Source organism: Centruroides vittatus, unplaced genomic scaffold, assembly GCF_030686945.1.
Source record: "Centruroides vittatus isolate TY-2023 unplaced genomic scaffold, ASM3068694v2 scaffold_450, whole genome shotgun sequence".
NCBI classification, from domain to species: Eukaryota; Metazoa; Arthropoda; class Arachnida; order Scorpiones; family Buthidae; genus Centruroides; species Centruroides vittatus.
In genome coordinates this window covers 2,389,436-2,416,635 of record NW_027122709.1, presented here as the reverse complement: position 1 = coordinate 2,416,635, position 27,200 = coordinate 2,389,436, and the positions used below count along the sequence as shown (strand labels likewise).

General features: G+C 38.3%; 2 protein-coding genes across 3 annotated transcripts in view; one reads left to right on the top strand and one right to left on the bottom strand.

The window, feature by feature from the left end:
- The first annotated feature begins 6,166 nt into the window (after window positions 1–6,166).
- Window positions 6,167–15,136, top strand: LOC136989211 (lysosomal alpha-glucosidase-like). Of its 2 annotated transcripts, none has more exons than XM_067287304.1 (21): window positions 6,167–6,225; window positions 7,398–7,910; window positions 9,502–9,656; window positions 9,724–9,880; window positions 9,945–10,032; window positions 10,097–10,209; window positions 10,296–10,421; window positions 10,663–10,899; window positions 10,969–11,082; window positions 11,158–11,242; window positions 12,065–12,188; window positions 12,260–12,428; window positions 12,863–13,006; window positions 13,077–13,225; window positions 13,300–13,384; window positions 13,458–13,514; window positions 13,590–13,726; window positions 13,793–13,872; window positions 13,954–14,003; window positions 14,424–14,597; window positions 14,883–15,136. In XM_067287304.1, the coding sequence occupies exons 2-21, from the start codon at window positions 7,434–7,436 to the stop codon at window positions 14,946–14,948; spliced, it is 2,787 nt and encodes a 928-aa protein (XP_067143405.1). In that variant the 5' UTR covers window positions 6,167–6,225; window positions 7,398–7,433; the 3' UTR covers window positions 14,949–15,136. The 2 variants fall into 2 exon arrangements, with proteins under 2 accessions (XP_067143405.1, XP_067143403.1); XM_067287302.1 differs by lacking the exon at window positions 6,167–6,225 and adding an exon at window positions 7,124–7,266.
- Window positions 15,137–15,164: 28 nt separating this feature from the next.
- The window catches only part of LOC136989212 (tyrosine-protein kinase RYK-like), a 93,081-nt gene continuing 81,045 nt past the window's right edge, over window positions 15,165–27,200 (bottom strand). The window contains exons 13-14 of the mRNA XM_067287305.1: window positions 24,560–24,696; window positions 15,165–16,968 (exon numbers count right to left, since the gene is read on the bottom strand). Of these exons, the coding sequence (XP_067143406.1) occupies window positions 16,857–16,968; window positions 24,560–24,696 (249 nt within the window). The 3' untranslated portion in view covers window positions 15,165–16,856. The remainder of the gene's footprint in view (window positions 16,969–24,559; window positions 24,697–27,200) is intronic.

Here is a 27,200-nt window from a genome sequence, read left to right as displayed (position 1 = left end):
CTAAAGGTGTTAGATGACCGGCGCGACTCTGTTGTTAAAGGAAAAGTATGATGTACGGGGGCAACCCACTACTAATTTGAGGTGGAGAGCGTATATTTTAAATTAAATAAATTAAAAATTGCAGCCCGGCATTGTGACCGTGTCACAATAAAAATAATTGTTCGTTACAAATAAGTTCTTCCGCTTCTCACCGCGGAATTCCACTGGTTCCCGAATAAAGTTTCGGATAGAAACTGGAAATTCGGTGGAGGGAAGGGGAGAACTTTTCCGTTTTCTGGGTTAAACCCGGTTTCGGCGGAAGAGAGAACGGACGGATGGGGAGGGGAAGAAAGAACAACGGGAGAAACGGAAGACGAGAGACGGAGGAAATGACAATTTTCCGCCAAGAAGTTGGAAGGAGGCCAGAGAGGTTTCGTCCCGGAAACGGAACGACCCAGTTCTCGGTCCACCCCCTCCAGTATATTACGGGAAAGTGGGAGAATTTTTCTTAAACGAGGTCTCGCGTACAGAACTATTAATGCCGACATTCCTGTCCTTTCGTCCAGTTTTCGTAAACGAAAATTCGGGATCCGAAGCGGGTGAAAATTTGATTTTAGGGCCATTGAGTGGGCGAAAGACGAAGGGGAGAAAGGCTGTTGTCTCCCCCCGTGGTCACCCGTTAAATTGGTGACGTGGTAAGCCGCGGGGGCCGGCCGGAAAGAAATGTTAAAATGGCGAAAACGAAGAAATAACATATTTGTTGGGTCCAGCCGTAAATTTGAATGGGACCGCCATTCGTTTACCAAAATATTTATTTTATTCGTAGATTAATTCGAGAGATTAGAGCCACCCTTTTACAGTCCCGGCAGCGAAATTTGGGATTTTCCAAGCGTAAATTCCCGTTTGCCGTCGATTATTTAAGAGATTAATTCTGGTCGTAAACGTCTCCCGCACGAAAATTGTTGTTTACAAAACATTTAAATCTCTTTTCCACTTATTATTCCACCAGACTCGCGCTTAGTAGAGTCGCAGTTTGGCGGACGAAAGTAATAATAAGTTTATCGGACGGGAAGAGGGAGGGAAGGCCGAAGACGACGGCTTCGGAACACAATACTCGGACAAAATCGAATAAAGGAATAACGGCGTCGATAACGTTAAATGAAAACCGCCGTAAATCCGGAGAATTCTTTTAACTCGGCTCGTAATTTTTCATTTTAGTCTATAAAACACAATTCCCGCTCCAATTATTCACCTTTCCCGTTACGTCGGTAACCCGTAAAACGGGGAAGAATTTCCGTAAATCATTTATTATTATTATTTAATTTTCTGGAAATTTTTTTCCGGAGGAAATTATCGGGAGCGGTTTCTATTTTAATTAAATATTTGCTTTTTACTGCGGGTGTTTTCCTTTCGAGTTTACTTAATAAACAACCGGATTATATTTATTTTCTTGTCTAAAAGAAATGCTTTTAAAACGAAATTACGCGGAAGGAAGACGAGACCGAAATCATTTTAATTTAAATTCGTATTAATACAAAAATCGAAAGTGCCGTCATCTGTTAACGAAATTCCGAACTAAATAAAACACGAGAATAAATATCCTACATTTTTAAATAAATAAGCGAAAATATAAATAATTCTGGCAAATTTTAAATCCGTTAAAGATTTCCCCGTTTAGCCAACAAAATTCCATCGTTTAACCGGTGGAAGAAGAAAAAAGAGGACGTTACCGGAGTAGGCATTAAAGTAACACGTTTTCCACCCTTTAGACAATTAAAGATAATTGAAGAGGGGGAAGAAAAAACTTTCTCCCGATTCCTTTTTCCTTTCTATTTTTACAGGAGCAAAGAAAAGAGAGAGAGAAACTTTACGATTCCCTTCGAATTTGGAAAGTGCCGAGCGCCGTACAAAGAATGGCTTTCCGGTAACGAGTGAGAGAGTCAAACGACTGGTCGGTTTCTATCCAAATAAAAACAAACAAAAGAAAAAGGACTTTAGAGAAAGAGGCTATTAGAACCAAAATAGAGAAAAGTGCCCAAAGCTTTTCTTACGCTTCGATAAATAACGTCGCCTCCATTCCCTTTCCCGGCTTCTTTTTTTTATTCGCGAGTTTACAGTCCGAGAAAGAAAACTCTAATGCCGGCACCCGTGGGAGGATAATTTGAAAATCTCTCTTCGGACACAACAGAGGGAAAGCCACTTCAAACGCAGCGGTCGCTAATGCCAGCGAAAGATTTCGGCAAATGGAATGGAGAATTCTCTACGCTGCCGCCACATTATTAGACCCTGGCTCCGAAGTTTAGGTTTCGATTTATTTGGTTACGGCAACGCCACAGGCGGCCGATCTGCCGAGGGGGATGACTCCCGGGCAGGGGTGTCGTTTCCACTACGGAAGGTGTGGAAGACTCCGTACCTCACATTTTTGTAGGTATGGAAGCTCGAGGTATCAGTTATTAATACTACCATACATAAGTGGTTTAAGTTTTGCTAAGATTTTACGTGCCGGGTCCTGCTTTCACAAAATTCCGTACCTCAACTTTTAAAGAACCGACACCTCTGCTCCCGGGAAGTGTTTTACGGAAATTGGTCCCTATTTAGGTGTTACTAACGCGAAGAAAACCCGGAAAACCCTACGTGTTCGGTCGTTGGCCAGGCGCGAACCCACCACTAACTACCGGTGTTCGGAAGTTTTATCTATTCGGCCACTGGCGGGATTCCTGGCTTCGAAAGAATCGATTTTGTGGGTGCAACGCGCCGCGCCAATGCCGTGTCGCGTGTCGTTGCGGTTACGCTCGGAAAAATCACTGGAAACGGTAGACGCCGTTTCCAGTGATTTTACCCGGCTGCAGCCGAAATCCAAAGGGCGACGAAGGAGACAGAGACGGTAAAGACGTGGTCAAGAGTGCAAAAGTCGTCCGGATCACGCGCAAAATTTTGCATCTTCACTCGAAATACTGTTTAGAATCTTCGTTAGTCTTTCGAAAACGTGGCCTGGACCAGAGAAATTTACCGGTAATTTCGGGAAAATTGCTTTAGAATTCTTACGTATTCCGGCAACTTCATTTCGTCCGAATGGCTGTTTTCGAATTCGGGACATACAATTAACGAAAAAAAGGTATTCCTTAAAATCTCGACTACTTGAAGATATTGTTTATTTTTAATACATTGATACAAATCGAAAAGAATTGTTTGTTTGAATAAAATGCTCCGTTGTGTATTATTTAAAACTACCAGGTTGTTCCTTACTTTTACTTTCTCGGCTGTTACGTATACTTCGCAATGGAAAGTATGGCCACCGACGGGAAGCATTAACGCCGCCTAGTGAGTAAAGTAGGAACGTCGAAAAAAAGGGATTGTTTAATTGTTGACGCTAATGAAATAAGTTAACTGTGTTTTGTCCAACTTAAAATTTTCTTGTTTGTGAAATTACGGATAATACTAGAATATGAGTCTAGAAAATTACGATATTCAATGAAACAAGCGTGTCGTGCACACTATAATTCTTTACAAAGTAAAGTTACCTGTTGTCGCCGGTGCTCCTATTTTGTCCATATTTTTATTTAATTATTTTAAGCTTGTCTCGTGGATTTTGCACATCGCTCTTTGATAAATGACATTCGTAATAATTTTTTTTTTGTCTCAACGAATTACCAATGGCTGCCTGATGCCAGTGAATCTTGTCGGGCAGCTAATGTAGTAAGTTTGTACTCTCGTTTACTAAAACTACAATAGAGAATTGAATTACTTATTTGCATTCAATACTCGGTAAATGCTCACAAATGGATATAACGATTTTTACTTTTTACCCGTTCTGGCAATGAAAACTATCATAAATGGTTTATCAATTTTCATTTGTGGTCTCTTATTAATCTAAAGCGGGGGTCATCGGATTACGGCCAGCCAGGTCAGCTCATCCCGCCCTCCGCTACAAATGTGCTAAAATATAATTATTTATATGGAAATATCAAAAATTGTAGATAAACTTATTTTAATCTTTTTTACATAGTAAGTGTTTTCTTCTGTCCGTGCCTTCTTCTAAGGGGGATTGGGGGGTTGGCGGCTAGCAAATACCACCGTTTTCTTTTGTAACTTTTATGAATAATCTCTTCCTTATCCAGTCCCGTCCATTCCTTGGGATCGTCCATCCAGCATCGTCTTTTTCTTCTCCTTGATCTTTTTCAATCAATTTTGTCTTCTAATGCGAATTTGGGGAGTTCATATTTTCCCCTTCAATGTGTGTCCACAGTCCACAGTATGCTGGTTTTCTCTTCTTAATTATATTTATTAACTCTCTTTTTGTATCTACCATCTGTAAAACCGTTTCGTTAGTGGTCCCGCTTGTCCACTTGATCTTCAACATTCTTCTGATTGCCCGCGTCTCAAAAGCCTCAATTTTCCTCTCCGTATCTTTCTGTAGTGTCCGTGTCTCACACCCGTAAAGTAAAATGGGCCAAATGTAGCATTTTAGCGTTTTTAGTCTTAATTGAAGCTTTAATTTCTTTTCAAACGGAATGTTTTTCATCTGGTTAAACTTGTCATTAGCCTGTCCAATTCTGCTTCTAATTTCCTTTGTTAAATTATTGTTTGAATAAAATTTTTTTTTCTAAGTAGTAGAAGCTATCTACTTGTTCTAGGTTCTCCCCTGTGCATTTCAGCTTCAGCTTTACTTATGTACTGTACATTGTCTTATTCTTCTTTGTATTTATTGTGAGTCCCATTTCTTCACTGTTTGATACTAGTTCGTTTAACAATATCTGCCGAAATCTCAAAAAGGTAACTGTTTAACTGTTAAATAACTACTAGTGTAATATAAAGGATTCGTGTAGAACTGATCCTATGTAACAAAATTTGTTAATTACTGTTAATTAGATATGAGACATACCGTCTTACAAATAAACACAAGTATTATGCTCAAATTTAAATGTCATTTTAGGTCTGCAGGAATGTCAGGAATGATAAAGAAATTTCTGTCATCAAATGACTTACAATACTTTCCCTCGTTATGTATACATAACAGCCGGAAAAGTAAAAAGAGAAAACAATTGCTAGATGTGTGGATGTGTTGGCATCTATTTCGTTTAATATTTCAGAATGAAGTAAAGATTAAGTAACCAAATTTGGCACGGTGGCATGTATTTGAGAGACATCGATGGTGTTAAATTTTTGTGCTTATAGGTGGAGGAGATGAGAAGATAGTGAGTGATCACGCGCGGTATCTCGAATGGAGTCGTACTTAACAGAGATTTTATTTGTTATTGGCATTTACATTTTCTCTCTTAAAAAAAAAAAACTCGACTCTACCCTCAAAATTAAGCTTTTCGCCATTCTATAATAGTTAAAAATATAAAAAATTTTGTAAAAAATCCCATAACAGATGGCGCTGCATGCAATGTTATCCATTAATAATAAAAAAATTATTTTTTTAAAGTAAAATCTCCAAATAGCTGGAAAAGTCACGCAACTCGTTGCTAGTTTTTTTTTCTTTGTTTTAGTTTTAATTTATTAAACGTCGAGACGTCGTCAATGGCATCTATGTTGTACAAAGGTAGCCGTCTAGAATATTCCAATTCGTTGTGTAAAAGTGATAGTGCCCGTCGTTGCCACCAAGAGCGCCGTAACCGTAGACACAGCCGCTCTACGTAGTATATTCTACCTCGTTGATTAAACCCATCCACAAAAATCATACTTTTGTGCTATTTTCTCCTCAATTTTGTAATATTGTTTAATGTTATTCTCTATTATACCACAAAAACTTCTAATAAATTTTTCAGATGGCAACACTGTAAATGTAAAAAAAAAAGACTTTCTTCTACAAAAAGAGAGCTGATAGAGGTTCTTATTAAAGTGTGGCACAATGGCCCATTGATGAGAACAAAAGTAAAAGAAAAAATGTATAAAGAGTATTCCATCTCGTATAAAAGCGCCGTGGACGTTAAGGATGGTCACACAAGATACTAATTTTCATTTTTCAATTTTTAAGTTTTATTATATTAAAATTTTTATTTCAAAAGACGTCATAAACGTAGATATTTTAAATAATTCTATCAACAGTTGCATTGTTATTGATTTATTACATGAAAAACTAAGGAATTATGGATTTTTTGCATGGGTCCAATAATTTGGCAAGGTACAGTGCTGTACTGTACATTTCGTAATTTTACATTGGTTAACGAACCGAGTGCCAGGTGTCCTCGATTGTCGGGGTTTATGTCAATCCCCGTTCTTTCTTTTGGCCATTCTGATTGGGTGATTGATTCTCTGTCAATCACGCTTCCCTAGTGGTTGGTCCCTCGTTACGAAGCGTAACGGGACTCTTACCTGGAGCGCGAGAGAGGTCACAATCGAAGATAAATTCGATCTCCCACCGATCATACGAGGATATCCCTTCTCCGATTTATGGTTACTGCGTCGCAGTTTTATATAAACAAAAGGTGTCGGACTACAAACACTTATTTTTGCCTTTCTAAACGATACATTCTTATCCCCTAAATTAACCGAATTTGTGACGGTTCGAACCTGTCCGGTTCCGTCGTCGCCTCTCGGAACCGTAGCCGAGGATCGGGGTTCGAATTTCGAGTCCTCTGACCTCACCCAACGGGAGTTAGACCGGAGCCGAATCCGGTAGGGGTTAACACTCGGACGGACGACGACCGTTAAATACCGACTACCCTTCGCTTCCGCTTCGAAACGGACAAAACCGCTAAAATCCACGCCCTTCGGGATGGGGATTTTAGCTGTTTGTCCGTCCATCCGTGACCAAACCGGAAGTGTGTCGGCGCCGAAATCCGTTTTGAGTCGGGGGCCGCTCCCGTCGAAAAATTCGGGTATTTGGCTTTTTGGGTTCTATTCGAATGTCTTTGACCCGAGTCGACCGTTCTCTTTTCTTTTTCTACCCTTCTAACCCGTTCTGGGTAGTCTTCGGTCGGGGGCGGGGCGTGGAGGACGTCGCTCTTCCATCCGGGGATCTCACCGAAAACTTTCCTTTCCTTCGAATACGTCTTCGAACGCGTCGAACGCGCGCGGTGTGCCTCGCGCTTTGTCGTGCGTGGGAAAAGTAAGCGCCGCGTCGGTCCGTCCACTCGGCGTCGATTCCCGCCGACGTTTCATCGATCGATGACGTCGCGGCGCGGGGCAGGTAAGGCACCGACTCCGCCCCCGGCCTTCCGGCGTTTCGTCGGTCGACTCGACTTCCGGCTTCGGTAGGGCGCGAGGCGAAGGATCGGTTTTCTTCTTAACGAGACCGGGACGAGAAGAGACGACGTCGACCGTCGTCATGACGACCGACAGGTGAGCCGGGGCGGATGCGGCTATTGTGGCCCGACCGGAGAGGGAGAGACGGTCGGAGGGACTTCCCTTCCGGCCCTCCGCTTTGTACCTCGGGTCCGTAATAGCGTTAACGGAACGTTTCCGATTTGCAGGTGACGTAACCCGGAGAAGATGACGTAGCCCGGACCATGCCGACCGATCGGTACTTCGACGACCAGACCAAGATCCCGGGAAGATGGTGGCTGCTGTTGTCGGCGTTGGCGGCGTTGCTGCTGTCGTCGGTGGTGTTTCTGCCCGTCTACTACGCTCTGATCAAAGGCGGCAACCGAGGACGGGCTTCTCTGTCGGCACCGCCGCCCGCGCTTACCCGCTGGACACCCCTGTGCCGGGAGGAACCCCGGGAACCCCTGGACTGCTACCCGGAGGATCCGACGGCGGATGCGGATCGCTGCGGGTCCCGCGGATGCTGTTGGCGAAAGGGAGAGACGCCCCGGTGTCGTTACCCCTCCAACTACGGGTACGCGGCCTCCGACAAGGGGATTCCCTTCTACGACGGATTCGAGACCAACCTGGTTCGTCCGCTCTCGCCCTCCAGATACGGCGACGACCTGAGGCACGTGGCTCTCAGAGTCGAGTTTCAGACCCGGGATCGACTCAGGATCAAGGTTGGTGACTCCTTTATTAATTCTCCGCTTTCTCCCGTTTACTTTTGTGACGTAAATGGGATTTGGGGACGACGCTCCGTCCGGCGGTGGAAATTTTATCCCGAGATCCGCAGGAGCGTCTAGACGCGACTTTGGCCTTTCGAGTGTTCTCCACTACGTCCGAAGTGGCTCCCACAACGAGTTCTATTGTCCGCGGCTTTCGACCGCCCCTTCCCCCCCGCATCGATCCCCAAACGATTAAAAAGCGCCGGTCCGGAGCCGCGCCCTGCGTGGCACTCGTTCGATCGGGGGTCGGTTAACGACGGCGCGCGTCGTCGGCTGATAAATTTACTTTTTCGAACGCACGGACGAAGACGGGACTTGCGAGCATTTTAACCGCGTGAGAGAGGGGAGGTCGGGGGTCGTTCACCTTTCCTATTTCGGCGTCTCCCTAACCCTTAGTTAGGGAGGGAGAATAAAAAATTCGCCCGGTTAAAAATAAACGGAAGTTCCACGCTCGTCTTTCACCCCGAGGTCCTCTCGGTAGAATTTTCTCCTTCCGCTCCTTTAACTCCGAAAGGGTCTCGGCCCACCGCTGCCGGGTGACGGAGGGGGGAGAAACGGAAACCGAGATATATAGGTGGCCGCTCTCGCCCCCGTCCACCCGTGGGTGGGCATTTTTTGCCGCGCGATTAACCGGACGATTAAACAACAAATTATAAAAGAGACCGCGGGTGTCGGGGGAGGGGGGAACGACGGGGATCTTCTTACCGTTTAAAAATTCTCGGAAATATTTTCGAAAGTTTATAAATATGAAAAATGAATTTGTAGCTTATAGATAAATATTTAAGAGGACGGAGGGAACAGAACCTTTCTTAAAAGGAGTGGACGGGCCGAAGAGGTAGAAAACCCGACTGGCCCGTAATGCACCTTTAAATGCAGTAGCCCAGCGAGCTACCGAACGGGTAACGTTATATCAGGGGAAGGAATACTACTTTAGTGTTTTTTAACCGGGCGCCGACGAGCCGCTCGATCGTCTAGGAACGAAACGACTTTTCGTTTCGTTAGCGGCTAAGAAAATATTTATTTATTCTATTTATTTTTCGTTTTATTTAAGAAATTTTGCTTTTTCCAGCCACTACCGGTCTTCGTTTCCCGGGCGCCCGTTTAAACCCGTAACCACCCTCGGACGTTTGGCCAAAATAAAGCGCCGTTCCCTCTTCACCCGCGATTTAACCCGGGAGGAAGGGGAATCTTCACCCCTGGTGGTCACGAAATATCTCTTTCTGGTACTGTACTTGAGCTAATTCTTCCGTCACCCGTCAGCCTCCACTTTTCTCGGCCCACGACGGAAGTTAACCCATTGGGTTTATCATTTCCGTTTCCGGTCCGAATCTTCTCGTTTTTCCCGCCGACGTTTAACCGTAATTATAAGTCGATTTGTCATTACCGGAAGCCAAAGACTAGTAACGTTAACGCGTCCATTCCCGTAATATCTGCGTGTAGGTACTGTACAGTACAAAGTATGTTGTCGTCCGAGTCTTTTATCGCCGCCATTTTCTTTTGTCTTTCATTACGTGTTACTTATCCACGGTGGTTGCCTTTTCCGCAGTTTTACGATCCGCAAAACGCCAGACACGAAGTGGAGCCGCCGTCCGTCCCGGAAGAGCGTTCCGGCCACCGTCCCAGGTTGTACTCCGTCTCGTACCACTCGGCCGCCCTTCCCTTCGGAGTCAAAGTCAGGAGAGTGTCCACCGACGTCGTCCTGTACGTCCTCTTTCTTTCCCTTCCTTTCGGAATCAGCTCGGGGATTGACGCGCTTTGTTCCTTGCAGATTCGACACCACCCCCGCCGGGTTCACCTTCTCCCACCAGTTCCTGCAAATCACCGTAAGACTTCCCTCCCGTCGCTTGTACGGTTTGGGCGAAGAGAGTCTTCGTCCCTACAGAACTTCCCGTCGAAGCACCCTGCGAACCCTTCACGCCTCAAAGGTTTGTCTCTTCCTCTCTACCGTTCGGTAGGCGGAAATTCCTTTATAATTTTCCCCTCTTCAAGGATCGTCCGTCCGCTCACCCCGTCTACCTGTGCGTGGAAGACGACGGAAACGCGCACGGAGTGCTTCTGCTTAACGGTCACGCCATGGGTAAGTGTCCGGAGGACCACTCCGCCGGAATTCCAAAATAAAGTATAAAAAAAATTATTTCCAGAGATCGAGTTAAACCCTTTTCCGGCCGTCACTTTCCGCCTGGGGGGAGGCGTTTTGGATTTCTACCTGTTTTTAGGCCCCACTCCGGAGGACGTCGTCGCTCAATACACCCAGGTAACCACGCCGAACTGGCGCGATTATACGTTTCCAACGGAGTGTTCGAACCGTGTCCCTTTTTCTTTCTTCTTCTTCTTTTCTAGGTTGTGGGGCGACCCGCCCTTCCCCCCTATTGGTCTCTGGGATTTCACATGGGTAGAGACGGATACCTGTCCACCGATCACGTCAAGTGGATGGGGGAGATAATAAAAGAGAAAAATATACCTCGAGTGAGTTCCCTTCAAACTTACGTACAGTAAAAAATTCTATTATTCGGGTAAATAATAAATAAATAAATAAAACACCGTCCGAGTCCCCGTAATAAATCTTCCGTGGCGTGGGATGTACCGTACAGTACAGTGCGGTACTCGGAGGGGTGTTACGACCGGCGTGTTTTATTAATAACCATCGACTTCTTACCGTAGACGGTAGAACCGGCGAATGTTTTTGTTTTTATTTTCTATTTTTCAGGACGTCCAATCCGTACACACCGATTACACCACGGGGTGCTCTTTTTCCATTCGCAAGGAGTTCGGAAATTTGTCTTCCCTGTCGACAGAATTACACGAAATCGGTATTAAATTAGTTATAAGTATTCGTCCTTCGATATGTACTAAACAAGATTACTTTAATTACGCTTATCGAAGCGGAAGGAAAGCCAAGGTGTTCGTTAACGACACGCGTAGCAACAGACCTCTGATCGGAAAGGTTATTGGTTTTTATTTTCTGGGCGGGCGACCGTTTCTTTCCTTTCGCTAATAGAATAATAATTTGCAGACGGACAAAGAAAAAGTGGTTTATCCGGATTTCGAGAATCCTCTCGCCTCCGATTGGTGGAAGACGAATCTGAGAAGACTTTCTTCTTCCTTCGACTTCGACGGAATCTGGATCGTGAGTTTGTTGAGTGACAATTCGATCGCCGTTTTTCCCAGACAAAGTCTAAGTCCGTTGTAATGCCCGTTACAGGAGGGGAACGAACCTTTCAACTCGGCCAACGGATCTACGGAAGGATGCCTCGACGACACTCTCAACAGGCCCCCTTTCGTTCCCAGTAAATTTCTCAAATTCTTTACTCCGTTTTCGCTTAGAAATTTAAGGCGTAACTACGCGTAACCGCTAAAAATTCCGACTTCCGGATCCGGACCATAAAACACCGTCGAATCCAAAATTTCCGTAAAAGTAAAAGGGTCTTTCTCCGGTCGTCCGCAGGTTTTCTGGCGCTATTTTTAGGAACTTCGGTCGTTAGCACCGACGACAATGGAAACCGCCGTTATTTTTGCGAAGGTTTATAGTAAAAAAAAAAAAAAAAATATGTCGCGTGGCATAAATTCTTCGGGCGCGACGTTACGCGCGGCCAACCCGTGAAAATTGCCCACGTTGCGATTCGTTGCGCGCGGGGTGGAAGATATTATCGATTGTGGAAACGTCGATGGGGGAACCTGGCTCCGGCGCACGCTAACGCCAGCACGACAGGTAGACAGCGCGTGCAGTTATAAAGGGCGAACGAGGAAATAATTTGACGACCGAGGTTAAACTGGAAATTAAGAACGAGGTTTCGATTCTATCTCTCTCTCTCTATTCTATACCAAACAAAGAAATGGTTGTTTTTACCAAGGATTTCTACTTTAAAGACCGATTGCAATTTGTACGTACGCAATTATAAAACAATTCCTCCCCCGTTTCTATATTTTGTATTCCGTAAAAATAGCCGAATAAATTATTTTTGGCTGGCATATTTTTCTTCGGTTTATTTGCGAAAAAAGACAGAAAATGCGACAGAATTTTTTAAAATTTCCAGCGCGGTTAAAAAAGTTTTTCCGCTTCGTGGCCGAAGAGGGAACGAGGATTTAACCGAAATGGCTTTCTCTTACAGGAACCGGAAAAAGAAATTTGTACGACGAGACGCTGTGCATGGATTCGGTGCACTGGGGATGGGGAAAGCGTCATTATCACGTGCACAACACTTACGGACACAAGAGTGCCCTGGTGTCCTACAAGTAAGTCGGTTTTTTCTTACCGGATTTTCCCACCGAATTAAATAATAAAAGGTAACCTTTGTATTCCACAGAGTTTTGAAAAGTTTAAAAGAAGCGCGTCCTTCGGTTCTGTCGCCTTCGACCTTCCCGGGAAGCGGCGGGTTCGCGGGACGTTGGATTAGGGAAGACAAAGGCACGTGGTCCGACATGGTCTCGTCCATTCCCTCTTTGCTCCATTACAGCATTTTCGGAATTCCTTTCGTAAGTCTTTTTCCGAAATAAAGTGGTTAAAAGAGTATCGTCGACTTCCCCCCAAACTTTAGACCAACCTCCCATTGTCCTTACCGTACATTCTTCTCCGTATTTGGAAACCATTAAACGCCGTGTTTCTTCTTACTTGTTTTAATGGATGAGAGGAACCCGGGTTCCGGTGCCCCCTAGGTTTACTCACAGGGGTTACGAGGTTTAAAGAGGTGGGTTCCCAAAGTGGGCTGGTAGCGCCCACTTTGGGAACCCACCGCTTTAAACCTTTTAATCGATAAACCGCGCGACGAAAATAAAAGGTAAATTATAATTAACCGGAGGCGAGGAAGTCGACAATACGCTAATTAGCCATTGGGCGTCTCTGGCCGGATTTACTTTTTATAAAAGCCCGGCACGGAGGAAGCGCCTAAGAGAATGCCCACTTCCGACAGACGGGAAGTGCCATCTGCGGGTATCGGGGAGAACCGGAAGAGGAATTGTGTCTGAGATGGCTACAGCTGGGAGCCTTCTATCCCCTGTCTCGCCATCACAAAGCCGCCGGATACAGAATGTGGATCAACAATTGTAATTCTAACGTACGATTCTTTTCTTTCGAAAAAGCTCGACGTTAAAATGCCGACGGATCTAAAATACGTTTCGATTTAGGAGGAGGATCCGGGAAATTTCAAGAAAGAGTTCGTCAAAGTGGTGCGGAAGGCGATGGAGAAAAGATACGAACTCCTTCCTTATCTGTACACGTTGTTTTATTTCGCCCACGTTCGAGGTTCGACGGTGGCCCGACCTCTGTGGCATCAGTAAACAATCGTTTCTTCTTTTTACCGGCCGAAATTTAAAGGAACTTTCCTAAACGTCGGAACCTCTTTTACAGATTTACTAAGGACAACGCCACTTTTAACATCGAAGAACAGTTCCTGTGGGGTCCCGCTCTTCTCATTTCTCCGGCCTTACAAAAGGTATTTCTTCTCGTCGATAACACGAATTACGGTTACCGTTAGAAATTAATTACTTTTTGTTTTGTTTGGACAGAACGTAACCTCCGTCAAAGCGTACTTCCCCAAGGGCTTCTGGTACGACTATTACACGGTAAGTTTCCTATAACCCATTGGCACTTTGCGCTATTGGGCCGTGACGGTACCCATTTCTGAACGCAAACTTTAGGGAGAAAAATTCAGCAGCGACGGGGGATGGGAAACCTTGTCGGCTCCTCTGTACGGTTCGGTCAAGCCCATTAATCTTCACCTGTACGGAGGACACGTGGTCACCACTCAGAAGAGCGCCTTAAACACGGAACTCAGGTGAGAATTTTCCGGAATTCTCGAGTTTTTAAAGGGAAGTTCTTATAACTTCTTCCCTCCTTTCAGCCGACGAAATCCTCTGAGATTGTTGGTGGCCCTGAACGAAAGCCGACGAGCGGAAGGATGGCTGTTTTGGGACGACGGAAGTAAAATTATTCTTTCTTATTCCGCGTTAAAATTACGTTATTTAAATTCCGCCATAATTAAATTGAACCTTCTTCCGTCAGTTTCGAATCTCGGAAACGAATACATCCTGGTAAAATACGCGGCTTTCGACGTAAGTATTATCAACGTTATTCCGTAATTTCTACGGCGTATAATAGAGCGGTAAATATCCTGGAATTTTATAAACAACGGCTTTTGTATAATTCGATTTTACTCTAGAAACGGGCATTGTTTCCTCCGTAATTAACGATTTTCTAAACATTACATTTGGCCGTATAACCACCGGATTTATCGAATTATAGGGGCTCAAATTTCCGTCGATTTGAGCCGCTATAATTACTCGTATTACATCCGGACCGTAAGGCGATTCCGTTGTCGTTCATTTTAGTCGATGGCCGGCGACCGAAACATTTAATTAAAGTTTTAATATCGATTACGAGCGATTGACGTTCTCTTAAAAATAAGTATAATTACAACGCTTAAGGTAAGATATTTCGCCCGGTTCCTTCTTTTATATTTTCCTCTTTTGCAGGACAAATTAACGGTGGAAGGAAATTCGGGAAGTAAAACTTTCGAGACGAATTTCCATCGCGTGTACATCGAGCAAATACGCATCATGGGTTTACAGTGGCCACCCGACTACGTTAAAATTAATAATAATTATTTGTTAAAGAAGAAACAGTATCGGTGGGCGGATTACTCCAAGGTAATAATAATATCGAGGTTGAGGCCGAAGTTTTAAACGCGAAAACGCGTACGTCGGACGTTCGGCGCAGTCTTCCCGTAAGCTAGAAGTTTGACAATGGCGTTTGGAACGTCGAGCGTGATTCCATTGACGTTCCAAACGCCACTGTCAAACTTCTAGGCTTACGGGAAGACGTCGCCGAACGTCCGACGTACGCGTTTTCGCGTTTAAAACTTCGGCCCGAACCACGCTAATAGTAGTAATAAACAATACAGTCGATATTTATTTTGAAACTTCTTTTTTCAGACGTTGGATCTTCAAAATATTTTAATCTCCCTCACTCAAAGGACAGTAATTCACTGGTTCGATTAATCCGAAAGTGGTTCTTTTATACTGCCGAATACGATTTTTTTATAAACCCGGAAGAATTTTTAGTAAACGACGTATATTTTTTAACGGATGGAAGTTATTTTATACAGATTTACCGGACGTATGTACATATTTTCTACCCGACTTTCTTTTTTACGGATATTAAAAATGATTTTTAAACGAATGTAAAACACTTTTGTGGACCAACGAAGAGGTGGCTTTTTTTTAAAATCGAACAACTTTATTGATTGTTCTCGTGTACATACGTCGTGGACGAGTCGTCGAGTCGAAATCGCTCCACTTCCGCCGCAACGATCCGACTGCTTCTATACAATTTCTTCGATAAATATCTTAACGCGGAAGAATCTCCCTCGGGTATCGATGACTAGCAACGTTATTCCCGTGCTTTTACTTCGATTTACCGTACGACTCTCGGGTAAAGAACTGCGCTCGAACGGATTTATCTCCGTACGTAAAGTACCATCGGCGTGGCACGTCGTACGAATGTGCGAAAGAAGAAAATTGTTAAGAGAATGAATTAACCAGATGCGAATCCGCCACAACAAATAACGATTAATGAATATTATGTAAATATAAATCCTAATATATACTATACAATGCCAAGATGCGCGAGTTTAAAATACGTAAAGCCCAGCTTTAAAAACAAACGGGTGGATTAACGTTAACAAAGGGTGTTCCTTTCCGGACTCGGTTAATTGTGACGTGACGAGTGAAGCGAAAACAGTACGGCTTATAAAAAGATTTAAATTACCTTTAAAATTTTATAAAAATCGATATATATATATATACATATTAAAATTATTTATTTTCGAAAACTTTCAAACTCTCGTCGGTCTTCGTAAATTTTTAACGTTCGGAATATCGAGATTCCGAGACACTTTTCGGGATACCTCGACTGGCATTCGTAAACGGTCCACCCTACACTTCAAATGTACCGAAAACAAAAATCGACCAACAAACTAGAAATAATTTTACGCGGAAATTCGATCGATAACGGATAGAATCCTCGAATAATATAACTTTTTAGATTTCTACAGAATGGCTCTCGCCAATCCGATGGGTGCCACCGTCCGCATTTTCCGAAATACGTCGAAACAACGTAACCGATCGAATAAAAACATAGAATTTCGTTAATCCCATCGATCTCGGGGTTTTCACACGTTCGTTGTTAGAGAATGGCACGCGACTGAAGGGTGTGTGAATGAAATTCGGCAAATTCTTACCCGGAACTCGCGCGCTTCGATTTACAATGATACTAATATGGTTTCTAGTATGGCTGCCAGTCAAACCGATAGGTTTCTTGCCGTTGATTAGTATTAGAAATTTTAAAAAATTATCAATCATTCGAGGGATCTTAAAATATTATAAAAACTTACTTAAACTTAGTATTGTATCTTAAATACTGTACGTATTTAAGTGCCATACCGAAGAAAATCAATTTTTATAGTGGATACGACGTAATATTTTAAAATGAAAGTAATAAAATAATACAAACTGAGAAAATAAATAGTTAAAAAATGGGCCTTGAGCAAATTGGACCAAGCTCTTGGTTTTGAGCGGATAGAGAAGAATCGCGAATTCTCTTCATAAATATACTCGACGGCGAATTATCGGAACAAATAAAACGTTCACGATCACAAAGATATTCCAATTCAATATTTATGTACACATATACACGCGGCAGTTCTTTCCCGAGACCACGCGGCGGCATCGTAAGAAAATCCACAGGAACTGCGAAACCAAAATATGGCAGCTCGAAGCAATCGCCAGGATTCGTTCGATCTCATTCGATTGCCGGAGCAAATGGCGAATTTCGGCACCGCACACTACGATCGAGGGAATCGTTCCGGTAAAAAAATGCTTTGAAACCATGGCACGGGACAGACGTCGTCATATGTATCGACCCAAGGCTGCGTAAAAGTCCTGTAGACAGGCCAGCAGTTGCGTAAAAGTGGGTCGCTCCTCGGGAATCGAAGCCCAACAACAAGCCATAACAGCAAATCTGAAAATATTCAAAGTTTTATACATTTTGCAAATATTCTTTAAAACAATCTCTTTAATACTACGCTACGCGTCTACGCGGCAGCCGTACACCACGTCCAGTAACGGGAAAGTAATCTGGCTTTACGCATTAGTGGCTTATCGATAACTCGACGTTTTTGTGGTGCCAAATACTTTTGTTTGGCATCGTGCGTTACGTTTCTAACATATTTTTCAAATATTAATAATACAAATCGAAAATATTATCGTGATAATTTAGAGAAAATTCAATATTCCCACGGTTTTTTTACAAATAAGATTACCATTGTTATTTATAAGGGTTAAAATATTGCTAAAGGGGTAAACCCAAAATTTTCGATTACGAGACATTAATTATTAAAAATAAAATATAAAAATGGAATATCGAGTGGAAAAGGAACATAAAAAATGTCAGACCGATACCAAAAAAGCCAACGGAAGACAAGAAACTGGTTGGTAACAGAAGCCGTTCTTTAATCCTAAATTCATCGAACGACGGAGACAGATGTCATTGTCAATAGCTCTCGTTAATAGAAACACCGAAGGAGAGAATTCCGAGAAACGACAGTCAAAGAAGACTAATAAATCGATAAGACGTGACTTATGAAATATGTATCGAAGAGAAACGTTTCTTTTTAAGGTTCCATGTTATTCCGATTGTCGTCATTATGTGGGCATTAGGAAAACTTTCCGTATAAATTTTTAATCGAATACGATCCACTTTTATTCATTTTAAACCATACGTCTTAGACTAATTAATAAAACTGTAATTATTTTTGAACTAACGGTAATTCTTGTTTATAATTACAGTCCGCCGATTAACGATTTCCACTTAGACAAAACTGATCAAATTACATCCGAAGAGGTTTTAATTTCTCAAAAATAAGACGGGACTCCTACGATATTATAAACAAGATTTTTTAATACGTTGATATTCTAGGAAATGCATCGAAATGACTCGTTTGTCAAAAATCGGAAGGAAGAAAACAATAATAAAATTAAATACAGTGTTCTGTTTAATGACTAATACTTTCGAGGAAGCCTTAAAAAAATTATTTTCTGCCAGCAACTACGTGAGACGTAGCAACAAATGCTATTCTAAAATATTGGATTTGTCAAAAATAAAGTAATTATAATTGTAACGAAAAGGAAATAATCGGGCCGAGTGAAGAAACCAAATATTTCTTCGTCTATCCGTTAATTCGAAGAAGACGTGGAAGACGATGCTTATTTTCGCCTTTCTCACGCAGCGAAAATTCAGATGTTTGCTACTATACTGCAACGACCTACGGATACGCCCTCCACCCGCATTACACTTTGTAATGCGAGTGACGGGGTGCACTTAACTTCTGGTGTTCTAGATCCAGGTCAACCGGTGAATTTTCGTCCACGTTGGCAGTGGTGTAACGTTTTCTAGTCTGTTATCTCCTTAGCTACTTTGACTTTTTTTTCTACAGCTTACAGTTCAAAAATACTTATATATTATCCCTGGATGAAAATACACCCACCTTAGTGTTAAAAGATTCGAGAAAGACGTTAATATTCCATGTAATTTACAGTGAAGAATTATGGTTAAATTCAAATACTGTATACACGTTAACGACATTAAAAGAAATTATCATTACAGAATTCTCCTCCCCTACAATAAAAATTCGACTTTCCCAGAACAGGTGCAAATGTTAAGTCTCTAACAGGTGACATCCATAACCATTCTGCCAAATAAATATTCTATTGATTACCTTATTAAATGAGTTAACTAGACAATGAGAATTTAAAAAGTAAACTTGTTATCCCTAGTTTTTACTCCTTGTTATTGAAGCTGCCACAAAACTTGTTTATACGAACATTTAAATTATGCTTCTTATTTAAAATATAAAATTTGTTTTTTCTAATCAATATAATTTTCGGTTAATGTTACCTATGGTTCCAAGATGGCGGCTCGTATCTGATTCCAGCAAATAGAAGGGAAACAGTAGGAACGCACATTCTAACCTAACCTATTCTAATAAATTACCATAATTATTACCAACAAAATTATTAAAATAGGTAAAGTTAGGTTAGAACGTGTGTCCCCACTGTTTCCTTGGTGGAATCAGACGGGCCGCCATGTTGGAACCATAGGTAACATTAACCTAATTTTCAATATAAAAACAAAAAGAGGTCACTTTTCTATTCCAAAACCCTATTTGACTCTGTGACAAAGGTTAAAATTGGTTTTATCTCCGGTTTTGTATGCAATATTTTCGACTTTGCTATTGGTATATTTATAAACGTTTATATATCAATAAATATTGAACCTAACAGGGGTAACAGCAAAAATTAATCAGAACTTTTTCCATACCAGTCTATTAAAATGCCACTTACATTCATACTTTAGTGAATTATTTTGTTGTAAACTTTATGTATAAAACCAAATCACTGTAATAACATTGTAAGTTTTGTGACTTTTTATTATATTCACTGTTCATTAAATATATAAAAGCGAGATGTTTATTAGCAAATGTAAATTTCTGGTGAAGATAATAATTGTGTAAGCTTAAGATCATGATATCGAATCTTAGTGACAAGATGATTTTCTTGTTGATGTAAGCCAGCAAGAATGTGACAGCAGTAAGAGGACACATGGTATCTATTCAATCAATGTATAGCTAATAATGGAAAACAAGCCAAAGAATAAACAAAATGTATAAATGCTCCTTGCAATAAGACAGATTATTTATTGAATAAATTGCATGTATTTTAGATTATTAAAATATTATAGTATACAACAACAAAATGAACTTTTTTAAATTTAAATTATCAGAAATATTCAAGGAGACACTGATAATTCGAGACAGAGTTTTATGAATAGGAAATAAAAAATACATTTTATCTATTGAATCGTAAATTTTATCTATTTCGGCTCTGGGACGACGGTTAAAATTTCATAAATATTCTGTTAAAGGTTAAATAGACGATGGTAAATAATAAAATATGGCTAGCAAAATTGATTTGGTGTTCACATAATCATCATTTATAATGAATAGTATGATTTATTTTTGTTCAATTATCCGAAAGTGTTTTAAAATTTTAAGTTAATGTAACTAACATCATTTTAACATTGAAGGAATGGCGATACAATCCAATAAATCTAAATTGGCCAAAGCTTCAAATTAATGAAAATTCACTGTGTGTTAATAAACACTCATTCAACAAATCTAGGTTGGACTATTTGAAAGAATGCAATTTAATAATATAAATATTTAAAAAATTATTTTTGATTTAAAGTTTTACCATAAAATACAATTAAAGATAGTATTTTCTGGTATAACATTTTTTGACTTTATAATTTTATCCCTCGAAGATGAGCAAGAATACTTGAAAACACTAAGGAAGTTTAATCTATAAAAAGAATTTTAAAATTATTTATAGTAGTGTGTTTGCTGGAATTTCATAGAATTTGAATTTACGGTTGGTTTCTATAACTTCGATAGTGTTGCAATATTTTAATTTCTCTTGAAAATATAAAATCTTGCAAAAATCTATACTCTTGTCAAAGTAGCTACAGACCTTTTCTACGTAAGTCAAAACACTTAAACAACCCTTTACAAGCAATATAAAAATATTCAAATATGTTTAAAAGGTTTTAAGTGTGTTTTACAATAATGAATAATGTATTAAACCCATATTTCTAAAATTACTGTATCAAAATATGTGTGTGTACTTAACAGCGAGGCATAGAGCAGGGTATTCACACACAACACAGATCATAAACCATCTTTAGTCTTTATGATGATTTATGGTCTGTGAAACTAGAAATAGTTAAAAGAATGTTGCGCCTCGGCATCGGCCACTTCTCGACACGGTTGAGGTTAAAAGTACTAAAAGTACGGCACTACGATTTTTATGAAAATGCACGAATATATCGCACGTGATTCACGGCAAAGCTTTTACGAGTTATACGAAAAGTAACGTATTCGTTTAAGAGTCTGTCTCGGTTAATGGACCCTCTATTAATAGGGGCTCGGATAATCGGAATCCTCTGTATTTACATTATACGATATAGATGTAGTAGTATAATACGTGAATATATTTTGCACTCTGTTCCTAAACGAGACACTGCTTCCTAAAAGTGTAGGCTGTCCCTAAGAGTTCTTTTAAGAAAAGCAGAGCTGTTCCTTAAAGGACAAAGGGTAACGCTATTGACTATTATTCTTTTTATATTTATAAAAAATCTGTAAACATGCTATTATTGAAGAATTAAAATTATAAAATAGAATCATTCAATTATTATTATTATTATTAGTTTGGGAGTGCCTGGGCCTAAGTATGCCATATTTCTAAATGTGCTACTGTATTATATTGTGATTTTTCACTTTTATTATACCCCCTTAAATAACTAAAATTATTTTTAATTGAAAGCATAAAACCATAATAATATTTTTAAAACAATAACTTTTACAAAATTTGTCTAAAAATATGATTCTGATTATTAGATAGAAATTGTATTAATTATTTGAAAAATATTTAAGAATATATAAAGAATCTTTACATAAAAGAGAATATTTGACGACGATAATATCATGGCGGTAATGGATAAATTTATATATACATTGTAATTGGGTTATCATTCTTTACGAAATTTATGAATATGGCAAATAAAAAATTGTCATATTCTTAATAAAAAATGAAATAAAGCCTGTAAAGAGAAATATCTTGTCTTTAATAAAAAAATTTGATAAAAGTATTTTCATTTGTTGAATAAAATTTTCATTATTCAGAGAATTTTTCTAAAAAGAAATATTTCCATGAGAAATAGATACTTTTCATACAGATAATAAAAACTAAAATTATTCTTTTATTATAGAAATATCGCAACTGAAATGAATGACATTTTTAAATAGAATAATAAATTTTATATGTCAAAAAGACACTGTGCTGTAATAAATGGATACATTTCTTATACCCCTTTTTTATTTATCATTTTGACAACTTTATTACACAGAATCAATTGTTCTCTTATTACAGATTGACGTCACGTAATTTTGAATGTACTTTCCTCGTAACGGAGAGACTTTCCATTAATTGTGCGTACAGTTTTTGGGCCACTTTTGATTTGGTCGTCCCGTTGTATACGATGGTGTAGTTTTGGCAAATCCCTTCTTTAATTATATGAACACTAGTTCGTGAACCTCCTGAGATTAAAGGACAAAAAAATTCTGCAAATACTTTCTATTGATAGTTTATTCACATAACTAGTAATTAAACTTATATGAACAAGTTTGTATGATACTAATACCATTGAAAAAGTCCACATAGACAATGCTATGACCTCCTTTCCCCATGGTGTACGAGGATGTACTTTTCACAACCACCTCTTAACTGTACATATAATTAACAGATAGCCCCGGAAAATCTCAATCAACGAATCTTTCTCCCTTCTCTTTATATATTTTTCAAGTAACTGTTTATATATTTGCATAATATATATATAGTCCTTTTAGAAAAGCTATATATATATATATATATATATATATATATTAGTGATGTAATGAATAGTATATTCGGCCTCAACCGAATACCGAATATTCGGCTAGGAGCGTGGCCGAATACCGAATATTCGACCAAACTATTCGGCTTGATTAACGCACGTATGAAAATTGGCGCGCAAACCGCATTATGGCAAAGATCGCGCACCCTGCTCTCTATTGGCCCGCTGTCACTACGATTTTTTCTTCCATTAAGTCTAAATTATTTAAATAAATTAATTAAATTATAATTATTAAACTTAATATGAGATGGAGCCTAACGTCTACCTCTAGTGCCAAATTGGTTTATAATTTATGTAATAGCCGTAAATAGCCCGCTATGATTCGGCAATTGTTGGTATTTAGATGTAAGTTATAACCTATAAGTTATTTTATTTGCAATCGATCATTTTAACTCTTTAATTAAACACTAAAATTTTGTTTTTACTACGTATTTGTAGACTGAATAGTACCCTAAGGATATACTTTAGTGGTGACATAATATGGTCTAGTTTCTCCCCAGTTGTGGAACAGTTCAAATATATTATTGGGAAAGTTTCTATTTGTGAAGTTTTGTGATATATTGTTGCTATTGTTTTTGTCAATATTTTTAAAATTAACATGATTTCAAATGTTATCTTTGTATATAATGAAAAATGCTCATTCTTTGCTTTATATATAAAATAAATTATATATTAGTTACTCATCTTCTAGAAATAGATAAATAATTCTTTCGTTAAATACGATAAGTTTCAATAAAACGTTTCGTAACTCGTTTGAAAATATCGTATAAATATTAAAATATACGCGAATACGAGTATAACATAATTAACTAAACAACAACATTAATGCCCGATACATTCTAACCTACACGCCATCAATGTCATAAGATATCGGGCTAGATAAAGGCTATAATAATATTTAACTCCAAATAATTTAATACTAGAGTTAGATGCCATTTCTTATTAACATTAATAATTATAGTTTAATGTTCAGCATTAATAAAAGTTACAAAAATGATTAATTTATTGTGTTTTTGTTATTTCTTACTCCTGTTTTTAGGTATTCGGTATTCGGCCGAATAGTAATTAAATATTCGGTATTCGGCCGAATAGTGATTTAAATATTCGGTATTCGGCCGAATAGTGAAAAATAGGCCGAATAGGCCGAATACCGGGTAGTAACCGAATATTCGTTACATCACTAATATATATATATATATATATATATAGCTTTTCTAAAAGGACTAAAAAATACAGGTTAAATCTCAGCAAATATTTTGCAAATTTATTGGTTGATAAAAGGAAGAATCTTCCAACAATAAATTCTTGTTCTTCATAAAGATTATAAAGAATATTATTTTTGTAACATAGAAACATTGGGGTCAATCTCTAAAAATATTGGGGGGAATGAACTGACAAGTAAGAAAAATTTCTCATTATTGGGTTTTGAGTGGATATATAAAATAAGATGTATTTGTTGCATATGATACCATTTCTACTTTTAATCTTTATAGAATGATATAAAATAAAAATACATTGAGGGAGACAGTTTTCAGTACAGATATATTTGGGGGAAAATATGCCCATCTGTTCTTTATGGATCAATGCCCATGCACAGAAAATATTGTAGAAGAGATTATTTTCTGCTGAAGATTTCTCTTCTTTTGACTTATGTAGAAATAAACATGGGTGTTAAAATTAGTTAAAATTAACTGATTGTATTAATTAATAGCTTTGATATAAGTTGTTAATAATATAAGATACTGACTATAGCTATAAGTTTATATTTAAAATTTGGTAATTCTGACATTCAAAATGTCTTGTCATTTGTCACATAAGATTTGTTATCATCGTTAACATAATGTGTATCAACAAAGGTGTCGATTTACTATCGCCAACGAAGTGTACTTAAAAGTTAAAATACAGTTTAATTTATAAATATAAACATTTTAATAAAATTTATTCTGATATATACTTTTAAAACTATTATTCTCAAATGTTAATGATTTTAACACACAATTATTAAATTTGAATACTTCAAAAATCTATATGAGATCGTACTTACAGTTCATCTGGACAATTAATTGGTTGTGAAAGACGGTATCCATCACGCAAATAGGCATCCATTTCAAATGGATCAATTTCTACATAGGGCTGTTGGCCTAAAGTCATTAATTCCCAGACTGCAACTCCAAACGACCACTAAAAACATTTAAAATTTTTTTAAAACAGTTATTTATGAAATTCTGCCAAGAAATATATAATTATGAAATGCATAATATATTTCACGTCCTTTCTATGCATTCAAATAATGAATAATTTCATTTTAGCTCATCAAAAACTATCAAATCTTTTTACATTTTTCAAAGTACAATTATGTCTTTAACATAAATGAACATATTCTAAATTTTACAGTTATAATAAAGCAGTTTTGTCTGGAAATAATAACTGTACTGTTTATTTGCATAAAGAAGGCACTAGAAAGAGGTGTGACATCATCAAGGATGTTTATATTCTTAAAATGTAAGGATGTTTGAAACTCAAAACAGCTTACATTTTCAATGTCATTTCATTTATCCATTTTGAATTTGACTTAATGACGGTAATAATTAAAAAACACTTTCATGTTTGATTGAAGAACAAACAAAGATATTTGTTTTTGTTATTCATTCAAATATTGTATTCTATTTACAATATGTTTGATTTAGATCTGAAAATGAAAGGTTAAAGTTCCAAAAATCATTTAGTCTTGATAAATAATTGAACTCCTAAAAGTTTTAAAGAATTTTTATTATTTTTTGTTTCATATATTGAAAAATGGAGTTGAGTATTTGACAACAGTTACATAAACTCCTATAGAGTTAGATTTCAGAAATTTGAATCAAACTTTATTCTGTAAAATAATAATACAAGTATCTGGTTACCATGTAAGACTCGTGTCATTACATAAATTCCTCAAGCATACAAACTGCATTATTAGAGAGGTCGAGGCTGAAGTTTTAAATGCAAAAACGTGTACGTCGGACATTCGGCGCCACTTTTCCATAAGCCTAGAAGTTTGACAATGGTGTCGGTGGAATCGTGCTTGACATTCCAAATGCCATTGTCAAACTTCTAGGCTTACGGGAAAGCGGCGCCGAACGTCCGAAACAATACCGGATGAATTATTTAATTGAGATGCAATTTGAAAAAATTGTAGACCTATAAATTTCCACTTCTGTCCATCCATCTGTCTTTCCTTAATCTCGAGAATGGAGTTAAATAGATGAAATCCGAGACCAGATATGAAAACCATAGGGGAAGGAGGTCCCTATTAACTATATACAAACTTCCAATGCAAACCGGAAGTCACGTTATTTCAATTCACACTTTTGCCCCCGAAAGCAGTTAATAGATGACCAGCACAACTCTATTGTTAAAGAAAAAGTATGATATACAGGGGCAAGATACTACAGTACAAATTTGAGGTGGAGAGCATCTATTTTAAATTAAATAAATTAAAAATATGATTAAAAATTGCAGCCCGACATTGTGATGCCGTGCTGCAATTTTTAAATTGTTATAAATAATAAATTAGATAAATAATTGCTCATTAATAATAATAATTATAATTATAATTGATAAGTCCCTTCAAGTTATACATTTTTAAATTTACTGTTATTGTTTTGTTTCTGTTATTGTCTTAACATGTCATTTTAATGTCAGGACCAAAGAAAGCAAAATTTCTTCTAACTGTAGTCTTATTTACTTACTTGCATAATGTTATTAGTTGGTTACTGTTATTAGTTTAAGCAAATTCCAAAGTGATTACAATAAGCAGTGCCTACTGTATGTTAGTAATTTTAGCTTGCTTTAGTTTGATTTTATTTAAATGAAAATTTATATAAAATACTAGCAATAAAATTTAAAGTATTAACAAAATATATATAATCAAATTTTGTTTTGTTTATTTTTACTTCATATATAATTATACAGGTGGTCCATTTATAATGTCAATTGCAAATATCTCCAGAAATATATAAGATATTTTTTAATTTAATGTATGAAAGTTTATTATTTTATAGGAGTCTTTTGATCCACCTCCTCCTCTTGAAAGTGGGATGAAAATAATTTTAGATTTTCAAATGGGACCCTTTTTTTAAATTTTTAGATTCTTTATTGAAAAATAACAATATTTTATTCCAATTTACAATTATATAATTGATATTATAAATAGATTATTCTGTATATAAAATATATAACTAGAGATCAGATTTGATAGCAATTATTACTTTTTTCTGCTCAGAGATAGTACTTTCCTGATAACATATTTTTATCAAACCAGTCTGGAAATAAATCCTAATAAATCCTATTAGGCTACTTTTTGCTACTTCTGGAGTTTTTGTGATTTTATTGCCCCTTTAGACACATTTTGTAGAATTCTTCTATTAGGAAACTTGCAAAATTTTATATTCTAAACGTTTTCTTACAACAAAATGGCCTAATAACTACAGTTTACCATTTGACAGCACTAATTTCACTAATCTTCTTAGTGCATTGTTGTCAAGTCTACAAAAATCTCCAAGGATAAGTTGAAGAGTGTTGGTGTTGTAGGCTTATTCTCCATGGCATTGGAAAAGTGCTGGCATCATTAAAATTAATGGCTGTGCTTCACAAAGAGACTCAATCTCCATGAGCTCCAGGTGATGGAGATGTGCCCAGTTTTG

Coding starts and splice junctions, on each gene's coding strand:
- LOC136989211 (XM_067287304.1), top strand. CDS start 7,434: ATGCCGACCGATCGGTACTTCGACGACCAGACCAAGATCCCGGGAAGA. Junction 13,007..13,076: donor TCAACAATTGTAATTCTAAC/GTACGATTCTTT, acceptor GTTTCGATTTAG/GAGGAGGATCCGGGAAATTT. Junction 14,598..14,882: donor GGTGGGCGGATTACTCCAAG/GTAATAATAATA, acceptor TTCTTTTTTCAG/ACGTTGGATCTTCAAAATAT.